The 15,710-nt window shown below is 37.3% G+C and overlaps 1 protein-coding gene across 1 annotated transcript; it reads right to left on the bottom strand.

Moving 5' to 3' along the window:
• Positions 1–255: 255 nt before the first annotated feature.
• ift81 (intraflagellar transport 81 homolog) lies at positions 256–15,630 on the bottom strand. The gene is given in 18 exon segments (XM_042761794.1): positions 256–1,305; positions 2,083–2,128; positions 3,035–3,120; positions 3,207–3,245; positions 3,370–3,456; positions 3,607–3,696; positions 4,601–4,729; positions 5,868–6,017; positions 10,059–10,205; positions 10,923–11,018; positions 11,389–11,552; positions 12,859–12,940; positions 13,088–13,198; positions 13,453–13,518; positions 13,601–13,690; positions 14,528–14,705; positions 14,857–14,957; positions 15,228–15,630. Coding segments are annotated over 18 exon segments (2,019 nt in total). The 5' UTR covers positions 15,402–15,630; the 3' UTR covers positions 256–1,122.
• Between the last annotated feature and the right edge of the window lie 80 nt (positions 15,631–15,710).

Raw genomic sequence — 15,710 nt, 5'->3', positions numbered from 1 at the left:
ATGAGTTCTTTTCACTTCACAGTGGCTGCATCCGAAAACTGAAAAATGCTGCCTTTGAGGGACGGATTCCAAGGTAGGAAGGCATCAAGGCACGTCCGAATTCAATGTTAGCTTCAGTTCCTGTCTCCTGAGATGCCCTCATCTGACTGATTTTTGAAGGCAGCATAGATGTATCCTTCACTGCCTTTGATATCCCACAGTCCTGTGCGTTTCATTCTGTGACAGTTAAGCCAAAAAATAAAGATGCCGTCTGAAAGTTGCGGCCGGTGGTCAGTTTGTGATTAAATGTATGTTTTTGATCAACGTTTTCCACTTTTTATGTAATTTCTAGCAAGAAATTAATATTGCAGTAATGAAATATCCACTTAGTTATTACCAAAACTCTCTATATTTTGCTATAGATCATTTTAACCATTACTCTGCCTCAGAAGCCTGTCCAAAATCAGTTTCATGAGGTGCCTTCATGCAAAAACGCTGCCTGCAAAGTCATTGCCTGATACGGCTGTGAGGCACTGTTTCCCACAGGATTTTGTGAGACTTGTGGCGGCAGATGACGTCAAATTAATTAGCATATTTATGACATCGGGTTTGCGTTCAGCACTTCGGATCTGTTCTACTCTCTGAACTTTCACATACTGTATACAACTGAATGGCCAAAAAAGCCGTTCACATTTTTTCTGTTGTCATACATAAAACAAATATAAATACATTTTAATTTTATTGCTATCCAGGAGTCGCTCTCACTTTACTCCTTAAATCCTGATTTATAAGAGCGATATCGTCTGATAAAATCAACATACCTCTACACTAAAGAGTGACTATATGCGGTAGGTTTGGCCATATTACTTTTTTGCACCCATTTACCGCAGAGGATCCACTGGTGATCAAGTTATGAGATAAGATGTTATGCTAATTTTCTCTGAATCTGTTCAGATGAAGAAACAAACTCATTTACTTCTTGAATAGCTTGGTGAGTAATTTTTCAGCATATTTTCATTTTTGTTTCAACTATTCCTTTAACATACAAATGAATATACATACACTTGTACATATACAATAATGTATGCAATGGTTTATGTAATTCATATATTAATGACCAGAAAGTCAACTTTCACGCGGGCATCACAGAACCAGCATATCCTTGCCAACATCCTGGATGACGTGCCCAATAGGCGCCTGACTCTGAGCCTTGAGGTAGCACTGCTTCTTGCACTCCAACAGCATCTCCAGGTCCTTCCACATCTTCATCTGTCTCATATTGGGCTCCTGGTTCTCTCGCACCTGCTTCACCTGCTGACGTAGAACCTGCAAGCCCAGAGACACAATGTTCATCGGCTTTGAAAAACTGCCTAGTGCTACATGTTCCGACTCTATTTAGAGATAAAACAATCATTTACATATGTTCAAAGCATGGCCAGTGCCAAAAAAATGGAGATGGTCCTCAATACAGAACACAAGATCCAGGGGGCGTGGTTGGATCCAGATCCAACTCCTCCCACCTTACATAAATCTAAACCTACCCGTCTCCACCCCCTGATCCCTAAACCCACCTATCTCCACCCCTAAACCTACCAATCTCCACCCCCTAGATGTGGATCAAACCACACACCCTGGATCTTGTGTTCTGCAGTGAGGGGCTACTGAAAAAATGACCCATGATACCTTATCCGAATCTCAAATTCTTGCTGAGCCATTAACTTTAGTGTACCCATGTGCCGGCAGTCAATTTAGGCATAATTCATGGATTCTGAAAGCTTGTAAAGTAGCAGCTGTAAACAAGTTAAAGGGCAGGATGGGCAGTTATGGGAGAGTTTGGCATGGTGTCGTCTCTCCTTCCCCCGTTTTGAGAGGATGGTCCACTGGTTGTACATCAGGGCAATGATGACACAAGATTTGTTCAAACACTGGCATGATCGCATGCACAGTTCGGCAGAAATATCACAGAGGCCAGCCCCCCCCCCCCCCCCCCCCAACTAACACCAAGTTGACCCAGACAGATGAGATAATGACAAGTAAATGACCTGATGGAACTAAGTTATGAGTCAGAGAGGTTTGACAGATGGTCAAAGACGGTCTCCTCACCTTGCCCAAGGACTCCTGCTCTGCTGTGTTCGCAATGTATTTCTCTCTGTAAGGGAAGGATATACAGTACAGTGATTTCTTAAAGGAATACTTGTTTTAGTTTAGTTAAAAATTCTTTCTCATGTTTTCCAAACCTGTTTGACTTTTTTTTCTATGTCTAAGCTGCTCTTTTCCATTCACTAAAACCATGTAGTGGATCTTTTTCATACAGCAAAACCATATAGTCAACCTCCAAAAAATTATGATAAAATCATAAAAGTATCATAAAAATCCATATGCTTTCAAAGTCTTTCAAAGCCTTATTTTATGTGCACATGAAAATTTGATTTATAGCAGGAAATGAATGATTATCTTTGAAAAACAACTTATTATTAGTCTGTTCTCACACCAAACTTTATTTCCATTAGTTGCAAAGACAAATGTTCTTATTTTTATTTAATTTAAGTTGAAGTTATGGCTATTTTTTAATTTCTGTTAATGTTAATCCAAATGAACCTTACAGCTCTGCTTGGAAGGAAAACAAATCTAACCTGACAATGGTAAAAGAACTTATGACTTATGATTACAGCAATTTGCCAACTCCTGAGTCACTCCTAATTAGGACTGAACCTGCAACCTTTGTGTTAACAGCTTAAATCCTTTACCACAAGGCTATCGCCCGCCTCCATGTTTAGCAGAAAATCTGCTAAAGGTTTCCAGTGTGTAGGCTGCATGGAACAGAAATGGGTGAATAGATACTTGAAGCATAACTGAAACAAAAGACATGAAGAAAAACAACAACGGTTCTGAACAGTAGGCCGGCAGGCGTGCTGAGAGCTGCCAGCTCAAAAGATTCTCTCAGGGATCATTTGTTTGTCAGTTATGAAGCATGAATTCATGTGTTGTGTGTACGCCTGTCTTTTCACTGGAGCTTTTAGGTTTATCTATAGCAGATATATCTCCAGTTTCTCACCTGAGAGCTGTCCTCCGCACCTGTAAGTCCATTGACTGATTGATCTTACTCTGATCTGCCGCTCTCTGCATTTGACTCTCAATAATCTGTGATAGAGAGGCCGGGGAGGAGACAGTGAGAGAAAACCACAGGACTAGAAATCTCTGATGTCTGAGAGGAAGATGGTTTTTACCTCTCTCATGCAGTTAATGTGATGATATCGGCTTTCTTCCTGTGCCATAACATAACAATAACATAACATAACATAACAATATACAGTTCAATCTTTGTTTAATTTAAAAGAAACTATCATTACAGTATGAATGTTACACAGCCCTGGTTGAGCCCCATCATACCTGTTCCAGCTTGGACCTGTTGCTCTCCAGTCCTACAGCACAGGTGTCATACTGAGCCTTTTTTTGCTCATACTATGGAGCGAGCTCCTGTTTTAACAAGCAAAACAAAAGAGAATGCAATTCTGACAGAGCTTATATGCTGATTGGCTCTTTGTAGCTGATAGTGATTCTCAGTATGGGGGAGAGAAAATGGCTTTGTATCTTCAGTATCTCACTTGACGCTAAACAGTCAATCACTGCATGATCCTGTCTCAGAGCTCTCAGGTCCTTTATCAGAGGAGACAGAGCAGACTTCTTCTGTGCTATCACTGAATTCAGCTTCTTTACCTGAAATAAACACACATCTTCATGACAGATGATGACCCGAGAGAGAATCAACAAAATGTTAGGGAAATATATATCAAATTATCTTTTAAAAATAATGGAAAATTTTATTAGCTTTTTTTTTTTTTTTTTTTAACAAGAATGGTGTTTCATAAACAACTGAACAATATACACATTATACACATAAAAAGAACTTAGACTTCAAACACTATCGTTTAAAAATTTTGGGTCAGTAAGATAAAGAAGTAAAGAAGTCTCTTATGCTTACCAAGATTGTATTTATTTGATAAAAATACAGCAAAACAGTAATATTATTGTGTAATATTATTATACTTTAAAATACCTTTTCTATTGTAATATATTTTAAAATCTAATTTATTCCTGTGATGCAAAGCTGAATTTTCAGCATCATTACTACAGTCTATAGTGTCACATGATCCTTCAAAATTCATTCTAATATACTGATTTGGTGATTAAGAAACAGTTATTCTTCTTCTTCTTCTTCTTTTTATTATTATTATTATTGATGTTGAAAACAGTTGTGCTTCTTTAATTTGATAGAAACTGTGATACATTTTTTCAGGATTATTTGATGACTAAAACTTTCAAAAGAACAGCATTTATTTCAAGAGTCTTTACTGTCACTTTTGGTCAATTTAATGCATTCTCGCTTAATGAAAGTATTATTAATTATTATTATTATTTTAAGCTTATTGACCCCAAACTTTTGAACGGTAGTGTATCTCATAGTAAAGATAATGATTAAAAACACAAAAAACAACAATTCTACAAAACAAAACATGCATATTGACAGTCTCCCAAAACACAGAACAGAACATTTGGAGGAAACAACACATTTCAAGATGAGAGCTATGCATCATTATCCAATCTGCCTGGCCCAGCTGACCATTTCAGACATGTCGCCCAGCGTTCATCCCTTCATCTCGTCCAGCTCGCTTTTGATAGCAGAGACTCTCTCCAGCTCTTCCTGAGTATCACTGTAGCCCGAGATCCCCTGCTGAGCCTCCAGAGATTGCTGAACACCAGAACACAAGCAAAGCATAAATAGAACAACTGTTTATTCGCCTTGTCAATTTGATTAGATTACTTACTGTTCCTCATTTTGATTATTTGCATATAGTAAACAATCAATGTTTCTGAAAAACATTTGAACTGCGAGCTGCATAATATCAGCCCACAAAACAAACAAGATCTGAACCATATTAGCCAACCTTTGTCGCAACAATCTTATAATGAAATCCCTATACCCAACCTAACTAAACAAAAAAATAAAATTACACAACACAACATAAAACAAAATAAAATGTAATAATGGTCTCTGCCTCTTAAAATTACTTTTCATGTCTGCTTTTGTGACCAAAATTACACAATATTAATGCGCATCTCGTCAGTAAAGCCGGTTCTGTAATCAGCAGTAAATCTCTACACATGCGTGCTTTCACATGGAGCAGCATTTACTACACAGAGCCTATATTCTGAATATATTCTGATATTCTGAAATATGAAACAACAGTGAATACAGTTTTGGCCCAGGCTCATTCAACCAACCGCCAAACGGAGGACAAAAATTCCCCTACTCAAAAAACTGCAGCATGGGATGCAGACAGAGAGCAAATGCCGGGATCATAAATAGCCCAAGCTCAGCCTTTCTGCGTCAAATGGGCTTGCTGATAAGAGTTAGAGACAGGGAGCGTTCAGAGGTGTGAAGTCATTTCCAGGAAGGTGCTGTAACTTCAGCGTTAATGCAATTTGAATAGACAGGGACGGGTACAGGGAAGGTAGATTATGTACCAGTGCGTATAAGATGGTGAAATGATATGCTGATAGACACAAGCTAAAACACCAGTGATGTTAGCAGAACAAAGGTGGACTTTAAGCAGGGTACTATTTTCAATTTCAGTTCCTGAATTTGAATTCGATTTTAATTGATGTAGCAAACAGGATGCAGAATCTAGATTTGAATGTAAGGAGGGGGAACTAAAATAAATTGAAGTTAAAGAATTACATACAATTGTAGTTTGAAAATGATGAAGCAAAGTTTATGAAGTTTGGCTTAAAAAAAAAAAAACACTTCTTTGAAAGCTCACAAAGTATGAACGTTTATAGACCTTGCGGACAGAAAGAACGACAGAATGATGAATAAATATGTTTACCAGCTGCTGTTGTCCAGCTGTGTGTCGTTCTCTCAGGATCTCTTCAGTCCTCTGTAGAACACCGTACTCCACCTTCAGCTCAGCGATCTCCTGACGTTTCTTCTTATAAGTGCTGCTCTTGCCACGCATCTTGGCCACATAATGCTTAAACTAAAAAACAGGATAAAAACACAACAAATCGAAATCTCAATTAAGACATGAAAAAAAGAATCCATAACAAAAAACATTAATAAAATGAAAAGGACAATAAAGGAAAAAAGAACAATAAGAAAAAAGAAAATAAGGACAAAATGGACTGTTTAACTGTTCTGCATTTCATGTAAATTTTCACTATTTTTAATCTCCCCTTTGCCTTCACTAGTTAATTTTAAATGCTCCCGTGGTGTGACAAATGACTTTTTAAAGACATAAGCAATTAATCATAGTTTAATTTTAGGTCATCAAATCCGTATGCATAATAACTATTAAAAAAAGGAAAAGCAAAATGCTGTTTAAAATCAGAAGAATCAGCGTCAGAATAATCTGCTGTGCAATGAGTAGACATGTGCCGGTATTCGGTAATGCTATATATCACGGTAATGAATATGCACGATATTGTTATCGTTAGCACTTCTAAATACCTTGAATAATTATATAGTACACATTGTTCAGAATTTGAAATGCATTTTAAGAATAATTTTCCCATCAGCTGGTCAAAATGATGTAAACAAGTCCGCATGAGAAGCACATAGGGGAACAGGTGAGAGATGCGCTGAATGAAAGCACATTCACTCTCTGACAGCAGATGGCACTAAACTGCAGAAAATGCAGCCTGGAAACCCCATAAATAAAGCAGCTGCGCTACATTCTAAAATGTATTTAAATAGATTTAAATAGCCATTCAGATTTGTGGATTTGCTGTGGTTTTGTATTTTTTGTATAAGACTTGTATTTTTTAACAAAGATTAATAACTTCTGTAGCAAATGTAGCTATTGCTCATTGTGAATGTTAATGCATTAACTAAAGTTAACTAATGAGGTCTTATTGTAAAGTGATACCTATTGATCTTTATAGTTGTTTTGCACTTTAATCTGTGTAAAACTTTTAACTTTATATACTTTTTCTTTGTATTTAAATGTTGTTATTTTTGGTATAAGAAAAAAGTTATTAAACCTGTTATACTGTATTATGACCACTTTTTCTAAAATCAATTTCAATACTGTGATAATACCATATACCATGATAAAAGCATTAGGAATTAATCACAGCAGGAACATTTGATACCGGCATATCCCTAGCAATGAGAAAATGTGACATAGGATATTTCAGAAGGGATAAACACAGATCACAACACACAATGAGACCTGGTTGAGTGATTGTGTCTCACTAATGACTAAAAGCAAAGCAAAGCCACCGTCTCAAATAGGAAAATGGTAATGACATGCAAACAGCACCTGAGCTGCATGTACATGTACGGGGTTAAGGGATGCAATGAGACAAAGTCAGGGGAACATAGTGGCCTTGGCTCTGTTTCCGGTAAAGTGAGAATCTCTAGGAGAAATCAGCTCTGAGGAATGAGTGGGTGTGTAGAAGGGGCAACCAGGGTGCCGCTGGGAAATCTCAGTGGATCTCAACAAAAGAAACCTGAGCCCGCAGGCATGCAGCCAGAGTGACAAAAACATCTTCATCTGGCAGCTCATTCGTTCAGGCTATTCTACTGTCAGTACTGCCAATGGCTATAAATGTTGAGAGGCACCGGAGTGCAAACCCAGAAATCACACAATGTGCCGTATGTCACTTGGGGCATGCAGAGATTGTGTTTGAGAGTTTATGCTTTGTCTATTTTGGGACAGCAAGGGCAGACAAGGTTGGTGCGGTTTGGGAGGGGAGCAACAATAATACCTTGCAGGTTCAATACAAGTTAAGCTTAACCGACAGCATTTGTTGCGTAATGCTGATTACCAAAAAATAATTTAACTTTGTCTCTATAAATATAAAAAACATAAAAATATACAATCTACTCCACTTTCCTGCACCACTGCAAATCGGATTCCATCCATGCTCATTGTGAAAAGAAAACATTATGAAAGACATGTGTGTGAGACGGAGCGGGACATGACAAAAAGTATACCTGAGCCTTAAGTGTCTCACAATAGGATTTTTGTTTTTTCGAAGAAAAAGAGGATTAGTAGAAATTATTTTTTTTAGTAATTACCATTATACCACAAGTGCTGTTGGTTGAGTTGAATTTGTATTGAACTTGGAATATTCATTTAAGGGAAACACGAGGGTGTGTGTGTGGAAAAACACAAGACAGACCTACAGATCCATCTATGTACTGTATGTTTGCAGGGTCCTTCTTCTTATTAGGGATTTTTGTGGCAGTTGGCATACATCATAAGGTGCATTACTGCCACCAAGGAGTGTGGATCAGGATTTAATAATTTTTTTTATTTGTTAAAATGCAAACGAAACTATATTCTCTTATCTAACTTTGCTTTCTAGTATTGTAATAAAAATACAAAATAAATCACCTTTTGAATACCTTTTCTAAATGTTTGTTAACTCACAATTAAAGGGATACTCCACCCCAAAATGAAAATTTTGTCATTAATCACTTACCCCCATGTCGTTCTAAACCCGTAAATGCTCCGTTCGTCTTTGGAACACAGTTTAAGATATTTTGGATAAAAACCTGGAGGCTTGAGACTGTCCCACAGACCGCCAAGTAAATAACAGTGTCAAGGTCCATAAAAGGTATGAAAGTCGTCGTCAGAATACTCCATCTGCCATCAGATGTGCAATCTGGGTTATATGAAGCGACCATAACACTTTTTGTTAGCGAAGAAAACAAAAATAACGACTTTATTCAACAATTCCTTTTTCAACAGTCTCGTCTGTGTCTCTCCATATCACCATATGCGGCGTATGCTTTTCTGTATCATCCACGCTACAAGGATGCGCTGTTTCTACGTGTATTTGGCTTTGATTTGAAAGAAAACAGCGCATCCTTGTGGCACGGATGATAAAGAAGAGTTCCTGTCGCTTCATATAACCCAGATTGCATGTCTGATGGCAGATGGAGTATTCTGACGACGACTTTGATACCTTTTATGGACCTCTTCCCTTCTGTTTCTTTCTACATTGTGCCTCAAGTTGACCATACTTGGTTATTGCCTATTTCAGCGGTTCAGACTTGCCCATCCCTGTTACATGTATAGACACATACTCTCTCTATAGTTTCAGCTATCCATCACTTGGCTGCTGCTGTTCACGGTTGGATGAGCCATGGACAGAAGTGAGTGTTATCATGGAGAGGCTGATAAAATTGCAGGAAGTCCAGAACTGGGGGAGGGATGGTGGCTATTTTAGCCAGGGAGATGCTCTATCTGCTCGGCCTGCAAATATCTCTGCACATGGCCAGCCAGGGAATGGAACGTCTGCTTGTTAAAAAAAAAAAAAAATTGCAGACAGACAGCAAAAAGTGAGGACAGGATAGTTCACAGGTCTCAGACACAGGCCTGTTCATCACTGACAGTTACTCCGACAGTTATCCCAGAGCCAGAACATTACAGCTGGGGCCAGTGTGAGAAAGTGTGACCCAGATTACATAACTGTCACCTGCCCTATTGGAGCAGTGCTGCTTAAAGGGCTAATTCACTGCTGGTAAGAAGGGCTTTTAATAAAACTTGCAACTTTGATTTTGGTCCCATCCTTCTGTTGATCCAGAAACGAGTAAACAAAATGCAGAAGTTTGATCTACAGTTTTAAAAAAAAAAAAAAAGCCCTGGAGCTGTCAAAACCAGCAAAATTACACCTGATGGTGCAAATGTGCATCTGGCAGAACTTTCCTAACAAATAATTGTCACAAATAACACAGAGGAGTACACACTGCTCATTTACATACACAACTGCCATTGTAACAAAACAAAGCTGGTTGGAAATCTGTAAACTTATTGCAAATTGCAAACTTAAGTGTACATACTACATGTTTTTATGCCTTGCAGATTTTGTTTTCTATTACACATGAAACAAGCCAAATCTGGTGATTTAGGTATATACATTGCAAAAGTATATTAATGTAACACAATAAAGTTTTAACACAATAAATGTAATATTTTTAAATAGAAGAGAATGAGTTTGTGTGTATACCCTGAAGCACTTGCAGCTGTTTCTATGTGTTGTGAAAAGTGACTGTGTGTTTTCAGAACCTCATCTCCACGGATCAGCTCCACTCCGCCCCGCTCTCGTGCCTGACTGCTCTTCATGTTCAGTTCTCTCTCCACAGCCGCCAACTCCTCACGGGCCTCCTGCAACTCCTCCACCTTGGCCTCCTTCTTTCGGCCTATAATAGCAGCCTAAACACACAAATTAATTGTTTTAAATGTATTTTAATAACTTTTTGCTGGTTTATTGATGCTCATGTTTTCTTAATTTAACTTAGAATATTAGAGTTTAGTTTATATATATATATTTATATATATGTATATTTTTATTTTTTTCTCTGGAACATCTCTAGACCATTTTTCTATTTCACTGCCCAGCATTTCGCATTTTTAAATATAAATACATATTTTGTGTCAATGGCCCCAAAGGACTTTGGAAACCATTGCATGTAGGATGATCAGTTACCTGGGACAAAGGTTGATTATACAGTCTAGTTGTTATACAAAAATATTTGACATCAGAATGCCGCCACTGACCAATCAGAATCAAGAGAGCCGTGTGATAGGCTATGATAATGGACATCTGGCAACTACATATGAAACAAATGCACATTGTTGTATTAGCAAATCAGAGAACATCAAACATTCTTTCAAGTTCAAAGACATGCAGGGCAAGTGCATCATCTCTCCATACAGGTATGAAGGCCACATGGTCACCTATACCCTGTATTTCCATTCTGGGCACGATTGGCTTCAAAGGCTTAAGGGGCAAACACTAAATCAAATATTACTGAAACCTGCATGAATAAAGATAGCCTGCAAAACAAAGTTTGGGCAGAAATTTCCCTACCAAAAATAAACCCTACCTCAAGTACGTGATGAAAGGGGAAAAAAGAGATAACACCTAACCTGCTGTCTGAACAAAGAGAGTTTATCATCCATTGGGTCATTACGCATCATCCTCTTCTCAATCAGTCGGTTGATCTCTGTGTTGGTTTCTCTGATCTACTGAACAAAAGACATTTCATTCAAATGTTTGGGGTCAGTAAAAGAAAAATACTTTTTTTTTCAGCTAGGATGCATTAAATTGATCAAAAGTGACAATAAAAGACATATATAATGTTACAAATTATTTATATTTCAAATAAATGCTGTTCTTTTGAACCTTCTATTCATAAGAGAACCCTGAAAAAACTATATTCCATACTTTCTTTCAGCACCACAATGGTTTTCAACATTGATAATAATAAGAAATGTTTTTGAGCACCAGATCAGCATATTAAAATGATTTCTGAAGGATCGCGTCTATGTGTTTTTATAATGTTCTCTGTTCAGACTTTAACATTAAGATTCAAATTCATGAGCACTGACTGACCTTGTCCTCCAGCTCCCTCAGTTCTGCTTGGCCCATAGCAGGCTCAGACGCCACCTTCTGTAAGTACTGCACCACCTTTCTCATGTTCTCCAGCTCTTAAGGCAGCTTTGCAGACACCACGTAGGAGTTGAACTTGATGTCCTCTTCGAGTCTCTTCATGAGGCCTGTGGTTTAGGATCACATGCATGTTACCTTTATAAATAAAAGTACTAAACTGATCTCACTCTGTGCCACAACACTTGTCTATTGCAGTGAGAGTGTAATAAGATTCAGTGAACGTTACAAAGAAACTGTTGTGGAGTTCTGAAACTTGCAATGTGAGAGCACAAGATATATTTACAAAGTTACAAATAAATGCACAGTGAATAAATCCTTGAAATATGAGTAAAAGGTGCAAAAGGGTCTCAAAACAAGGTATGAGTCACTAAAGCAAAATCACCATTATATATACATAAAATATACTTGAAAAATAAGTTTTTCGTTTAAAGTGCCCTTATTATGCCATTTTTAAAAAGTCTCCTACATTAGGTTTACATGCATCCAAGGTCTAAATTTTTTTTCCTTTTTTCAAAATATGCATTTAATCAACTTATTTTCCAATGATTCTCAGACAATTAGTTCTAAATTCAGTTCTCAGTTCTCAGATTCAGTCTCTCTAAACCCCTCTTACCTGTGAGACTACTCTGCTCTGATTGGTCAGATGGCCCAGTCTGTTGTGATTGTTCTACTGCGTATAGCCCATGTCGGAAATGATATGCCCATTGCTGTAGTTCTGTATTTTGAATGCTCAATAGAAAATATAAACATCTATCATTTATCATACTTAGAGGTTGTGATTCAGTGGAGCCAGCTGGTCCAAATAAACTGGGTACTAAGCATATTTCAAGAGCCAGCATTTTGTAAATCCCACTTTAAATTCCCCGAGATTAGAAAAGCAGTTGATAGTAAAATGACGGGAACACAAAAAAATATTGGGGTTGTACTGCTGTGGTACAGTGGAGAAAATTAATTTTAACCACTAATTATTTGCAGCCGAATCTTTCGGAAGTGAAAATAAATATAATTTACTTTCATCTTCTCGAGCATCTTCTCGACTTGAACAAGCTACAGTTGTTCGCGGCCGGCCAGCATAGAACATTATGCAAATCTATTAACCCGTGACATGTAGCAATCACGGTAGTGGAATTCAAATTACTGGCTACTTTAGTCAATTCTTTCTTTTGGGAGACAATAATTTCATTTATCATGCACTTTCGGCTTTACAACTTTCCAGATTGTTTACATTCACATACAGCTTTATTACACGCTAATGTATTCAAAATGGCATAATTGGGGCACTTTAAAAAAATATTAGTTAAGGAATCACTCACGTACATTTTTAGTATGGGTGTGCACTGGGAATCGAACCTGTGACCTACGCTTAAACTCTGAGTCATTCTGAGACAGGAGTCCTTATGTATAACAACTTACTCTCTGGCTTTTCATCTGCACCAGCCTGCTGCAATCTGAGCTGGATCTGACATCTCTGCAGTCTCTGCTCTGCCTGGAAGAGCTACAACAGAGACAAAACTCAGCCTGAGCTATCAGAATGTACAGTAGACAATGACTGTTTGAAAATAAGTCTTGGAGCTCCAATGAGTTTCTTTCGACATAAACATACGAACTGACATATTCGTGCAAATATACAGACTGTCTCTACCTGGTTTTTCTGCTCCTGTTTCTGATGAGCAAGAGATTCTTTTCTTTCTTTTTCCACTCTTAGCTGTCTGGCCAGTTCCAGCATGCGTTGGTGGTTTGACACTGCCTCCACCTAGTGGAAGAGAACAGCATCACAAAATTGTTAAATAATTAGTAAACCTAAACCCGTTATTTTTATTTCAGATGCAATGGTGGTCCTTTAATTTGTGTGGATTTAAATCTATTCATTAATCCAATTAAGCCTTTCGAACAATGACCTCAGCAGTTGACTTTGATAGTTCTCAGCAAATAAGTGTATTTGCAGGTGCGATTCCATAATTTTATTTAGTTTCGTAAACAGATTCAGTAGCATTCTGTCTTTCTCACCCTCTTTTTAAGCCACTCCACCCTTTTTATGAGTTGGTCCTCCTCCTCCTCCATTGCAACAATGTCCTGCAGCGACACATTATTATTGTGCATACAATGAGAAACTCTACATGACCAGATGGGACTTCAGCAACACTGGCTTTCTTACCCGTCGAATCTCAGCGGTGGAGAAACCTGAGCTCTTCAGCTGTTCACACTCTTTGTGGATGTTCTTGAATCCCTCCACCAGCTCCTCATACTATAAAAACAACAGAATGAAAAACATTAGAATAAAGCACAATAAATAAACATCTGTTAATCTAAAATCATGCAAAAATACACAAACAGAACCTATAGGAGGTACATAAACAGGGTACAAAAGAGGCTTTAGCATTCTCAACAAATGACAAAATATTTCTTTAAAGTAAGCAATCATCATTATTTATACAGAATAATACAAAATTAATACAAAATATACATAATTATTTATTTCTACACAATATATCCTTTAAAATAGGACTTTGTTCATATAACTCAAAATATTATATCAGCTCTTTTTAAAAATTTTTTGCAAGCTTATCATAAAAATTTGGGACACTGATTTGTATAATTTAATTATTTGCCAGCAATAAATATACAAATTAAATGTTTTTAATTGAATTTCTGATAAATTAAATAAATAAATGTTTTAGATATATATCTAGTGTGCTAAAGAAACAAAACAGATAGAATAGAATCTAAAAACATTTTGATTTTGTTATTGTTGTTTTAACATTTACTCACCCTCAGGCCATCCAAGATGTAGACGAGCATGTCTCTTCATCAGAACAGATTTGGAGAAATCACTTGCTCAACAATGGATCCACTGCAGTGAATGGGTGCCATGAGAATGATAGTTTAAACAGTTTTTCATTACACACAATGTTAATTGAGTCTGAATTTGTGTTGTGGATTGTTGTGACGTTTTTATCAGCTGCTTGGACTCTCATCCAAATCTGTTCAGATGAAGAAACAAACTTGTTGGATTGCTTGAGATTGTGTCAGTTTTCATTTTTGGGTGAACTATTACTTTTAGCCGTATGTTCAGTAGTCATACCTGGTGGTAGGTCTCAGCAATTATATCATCTTGGAGAACATCAGCAGGCATCTCTAGTTTGACGAGGAATCTGGCCAGGTACGCTCTCTTTTTCAGCTCGATCCTCTGTAACAGCCAGCCCAAGACTGGGTGCACCACAGACTTACTGCCTGTCACCAAACCCTGACGAAAACTGCTTCTGTCGAGGAATACACATCTCAAACATATCTCAAACACTTAAATGTACAAACTTTTTAATCCATTTCATCTTTCTGTTAGGATAGCAGAAAACAAACTTGGCTAACACATATATGGTACCCATATAACATTTTGCACTATTTCTGTCTTACACTTCAGACATTCCTCCAGGAGGTTTATATTTCAGCATCCCCAAAGTAAACATTCTCTTAGCTGTCTGCTCAGGCATTTCCTCACGTATATCAATGGCTTGCTGAAACAAAAAAGATGCATGGATAGATAAAGAGACAAGATAAAGTGTTAAAAACAGCCTATTCGTGGGAACACACTTACAATATACAGTACAAATAAAACTGACAGATAAGGTCTGTATAGCACTCCAGCCTCTCAAATATAATATAGATAATAAAAAGCAGATGACAGATACTGACACAAAGAATACAGGCATGTACTGTTATGTATTGTATTAATTAACTGATATTGTGCACCAGTAAGTTAATAATAAAGATGATTTTTGACTTACCTTTGGATCAGTTTCAGCCAGAGCATCATTTAAAGTCTGCAGAGAGTCGAATGTAATGACATTGAAGTTTTTCTTTAAAGGCTCCCTGTTTAGCTGTTCAACGATAAATTTGAGCTGTTCGCTCATCTTGAAGGGTTTGTGGGTTTCAAAGCTAAGAAGAAAAAAAAAACTCATCAGTTTAAGATGCTTGGAAAATGAGTTTTTTTTTTTCAACTAGCTAATTGTCGAGCTGATTATCGGAGTATAACGTTAGTTCTCTGCCGCAGAATGTCGTTTTTTATTTGACTTTAGCAAAATGAAAATGATAAATACTTGGATACGTTGTGTAACTGCGTGTACCGCGAGCACATCAACAAATTCTGCCTAGGAACCGTTGTCACACAAGGCCTGGTTGCTAACAGGAAGTTGGTCATCTGAAGAAACGTATTGTTTTTTTAAAATAAAAGTCTCCATAAAAGACTTTTAATGGTTTCTGCACTGCAA

The sequence above is a fragment of the Cyprinus carpio genome, chromosome A8, assembly GCF_018340385.1.
Source record: "Cyprinus carpio isolate SPL01 chromosome A8, ASM1834038v1, whole genome shotgun sequence".
NCBI lineage: Eukaryota > Metazoa > Chordata > Actinopteri > Cypriniformes > Cyprinidae > Cyprinus > Cyprinus carpio.
The sequence above is the reverse complement of the archived record's forward strand: the minus strand, read 5'-3'. Positions and strand labels throughout refer to the sequence as shown.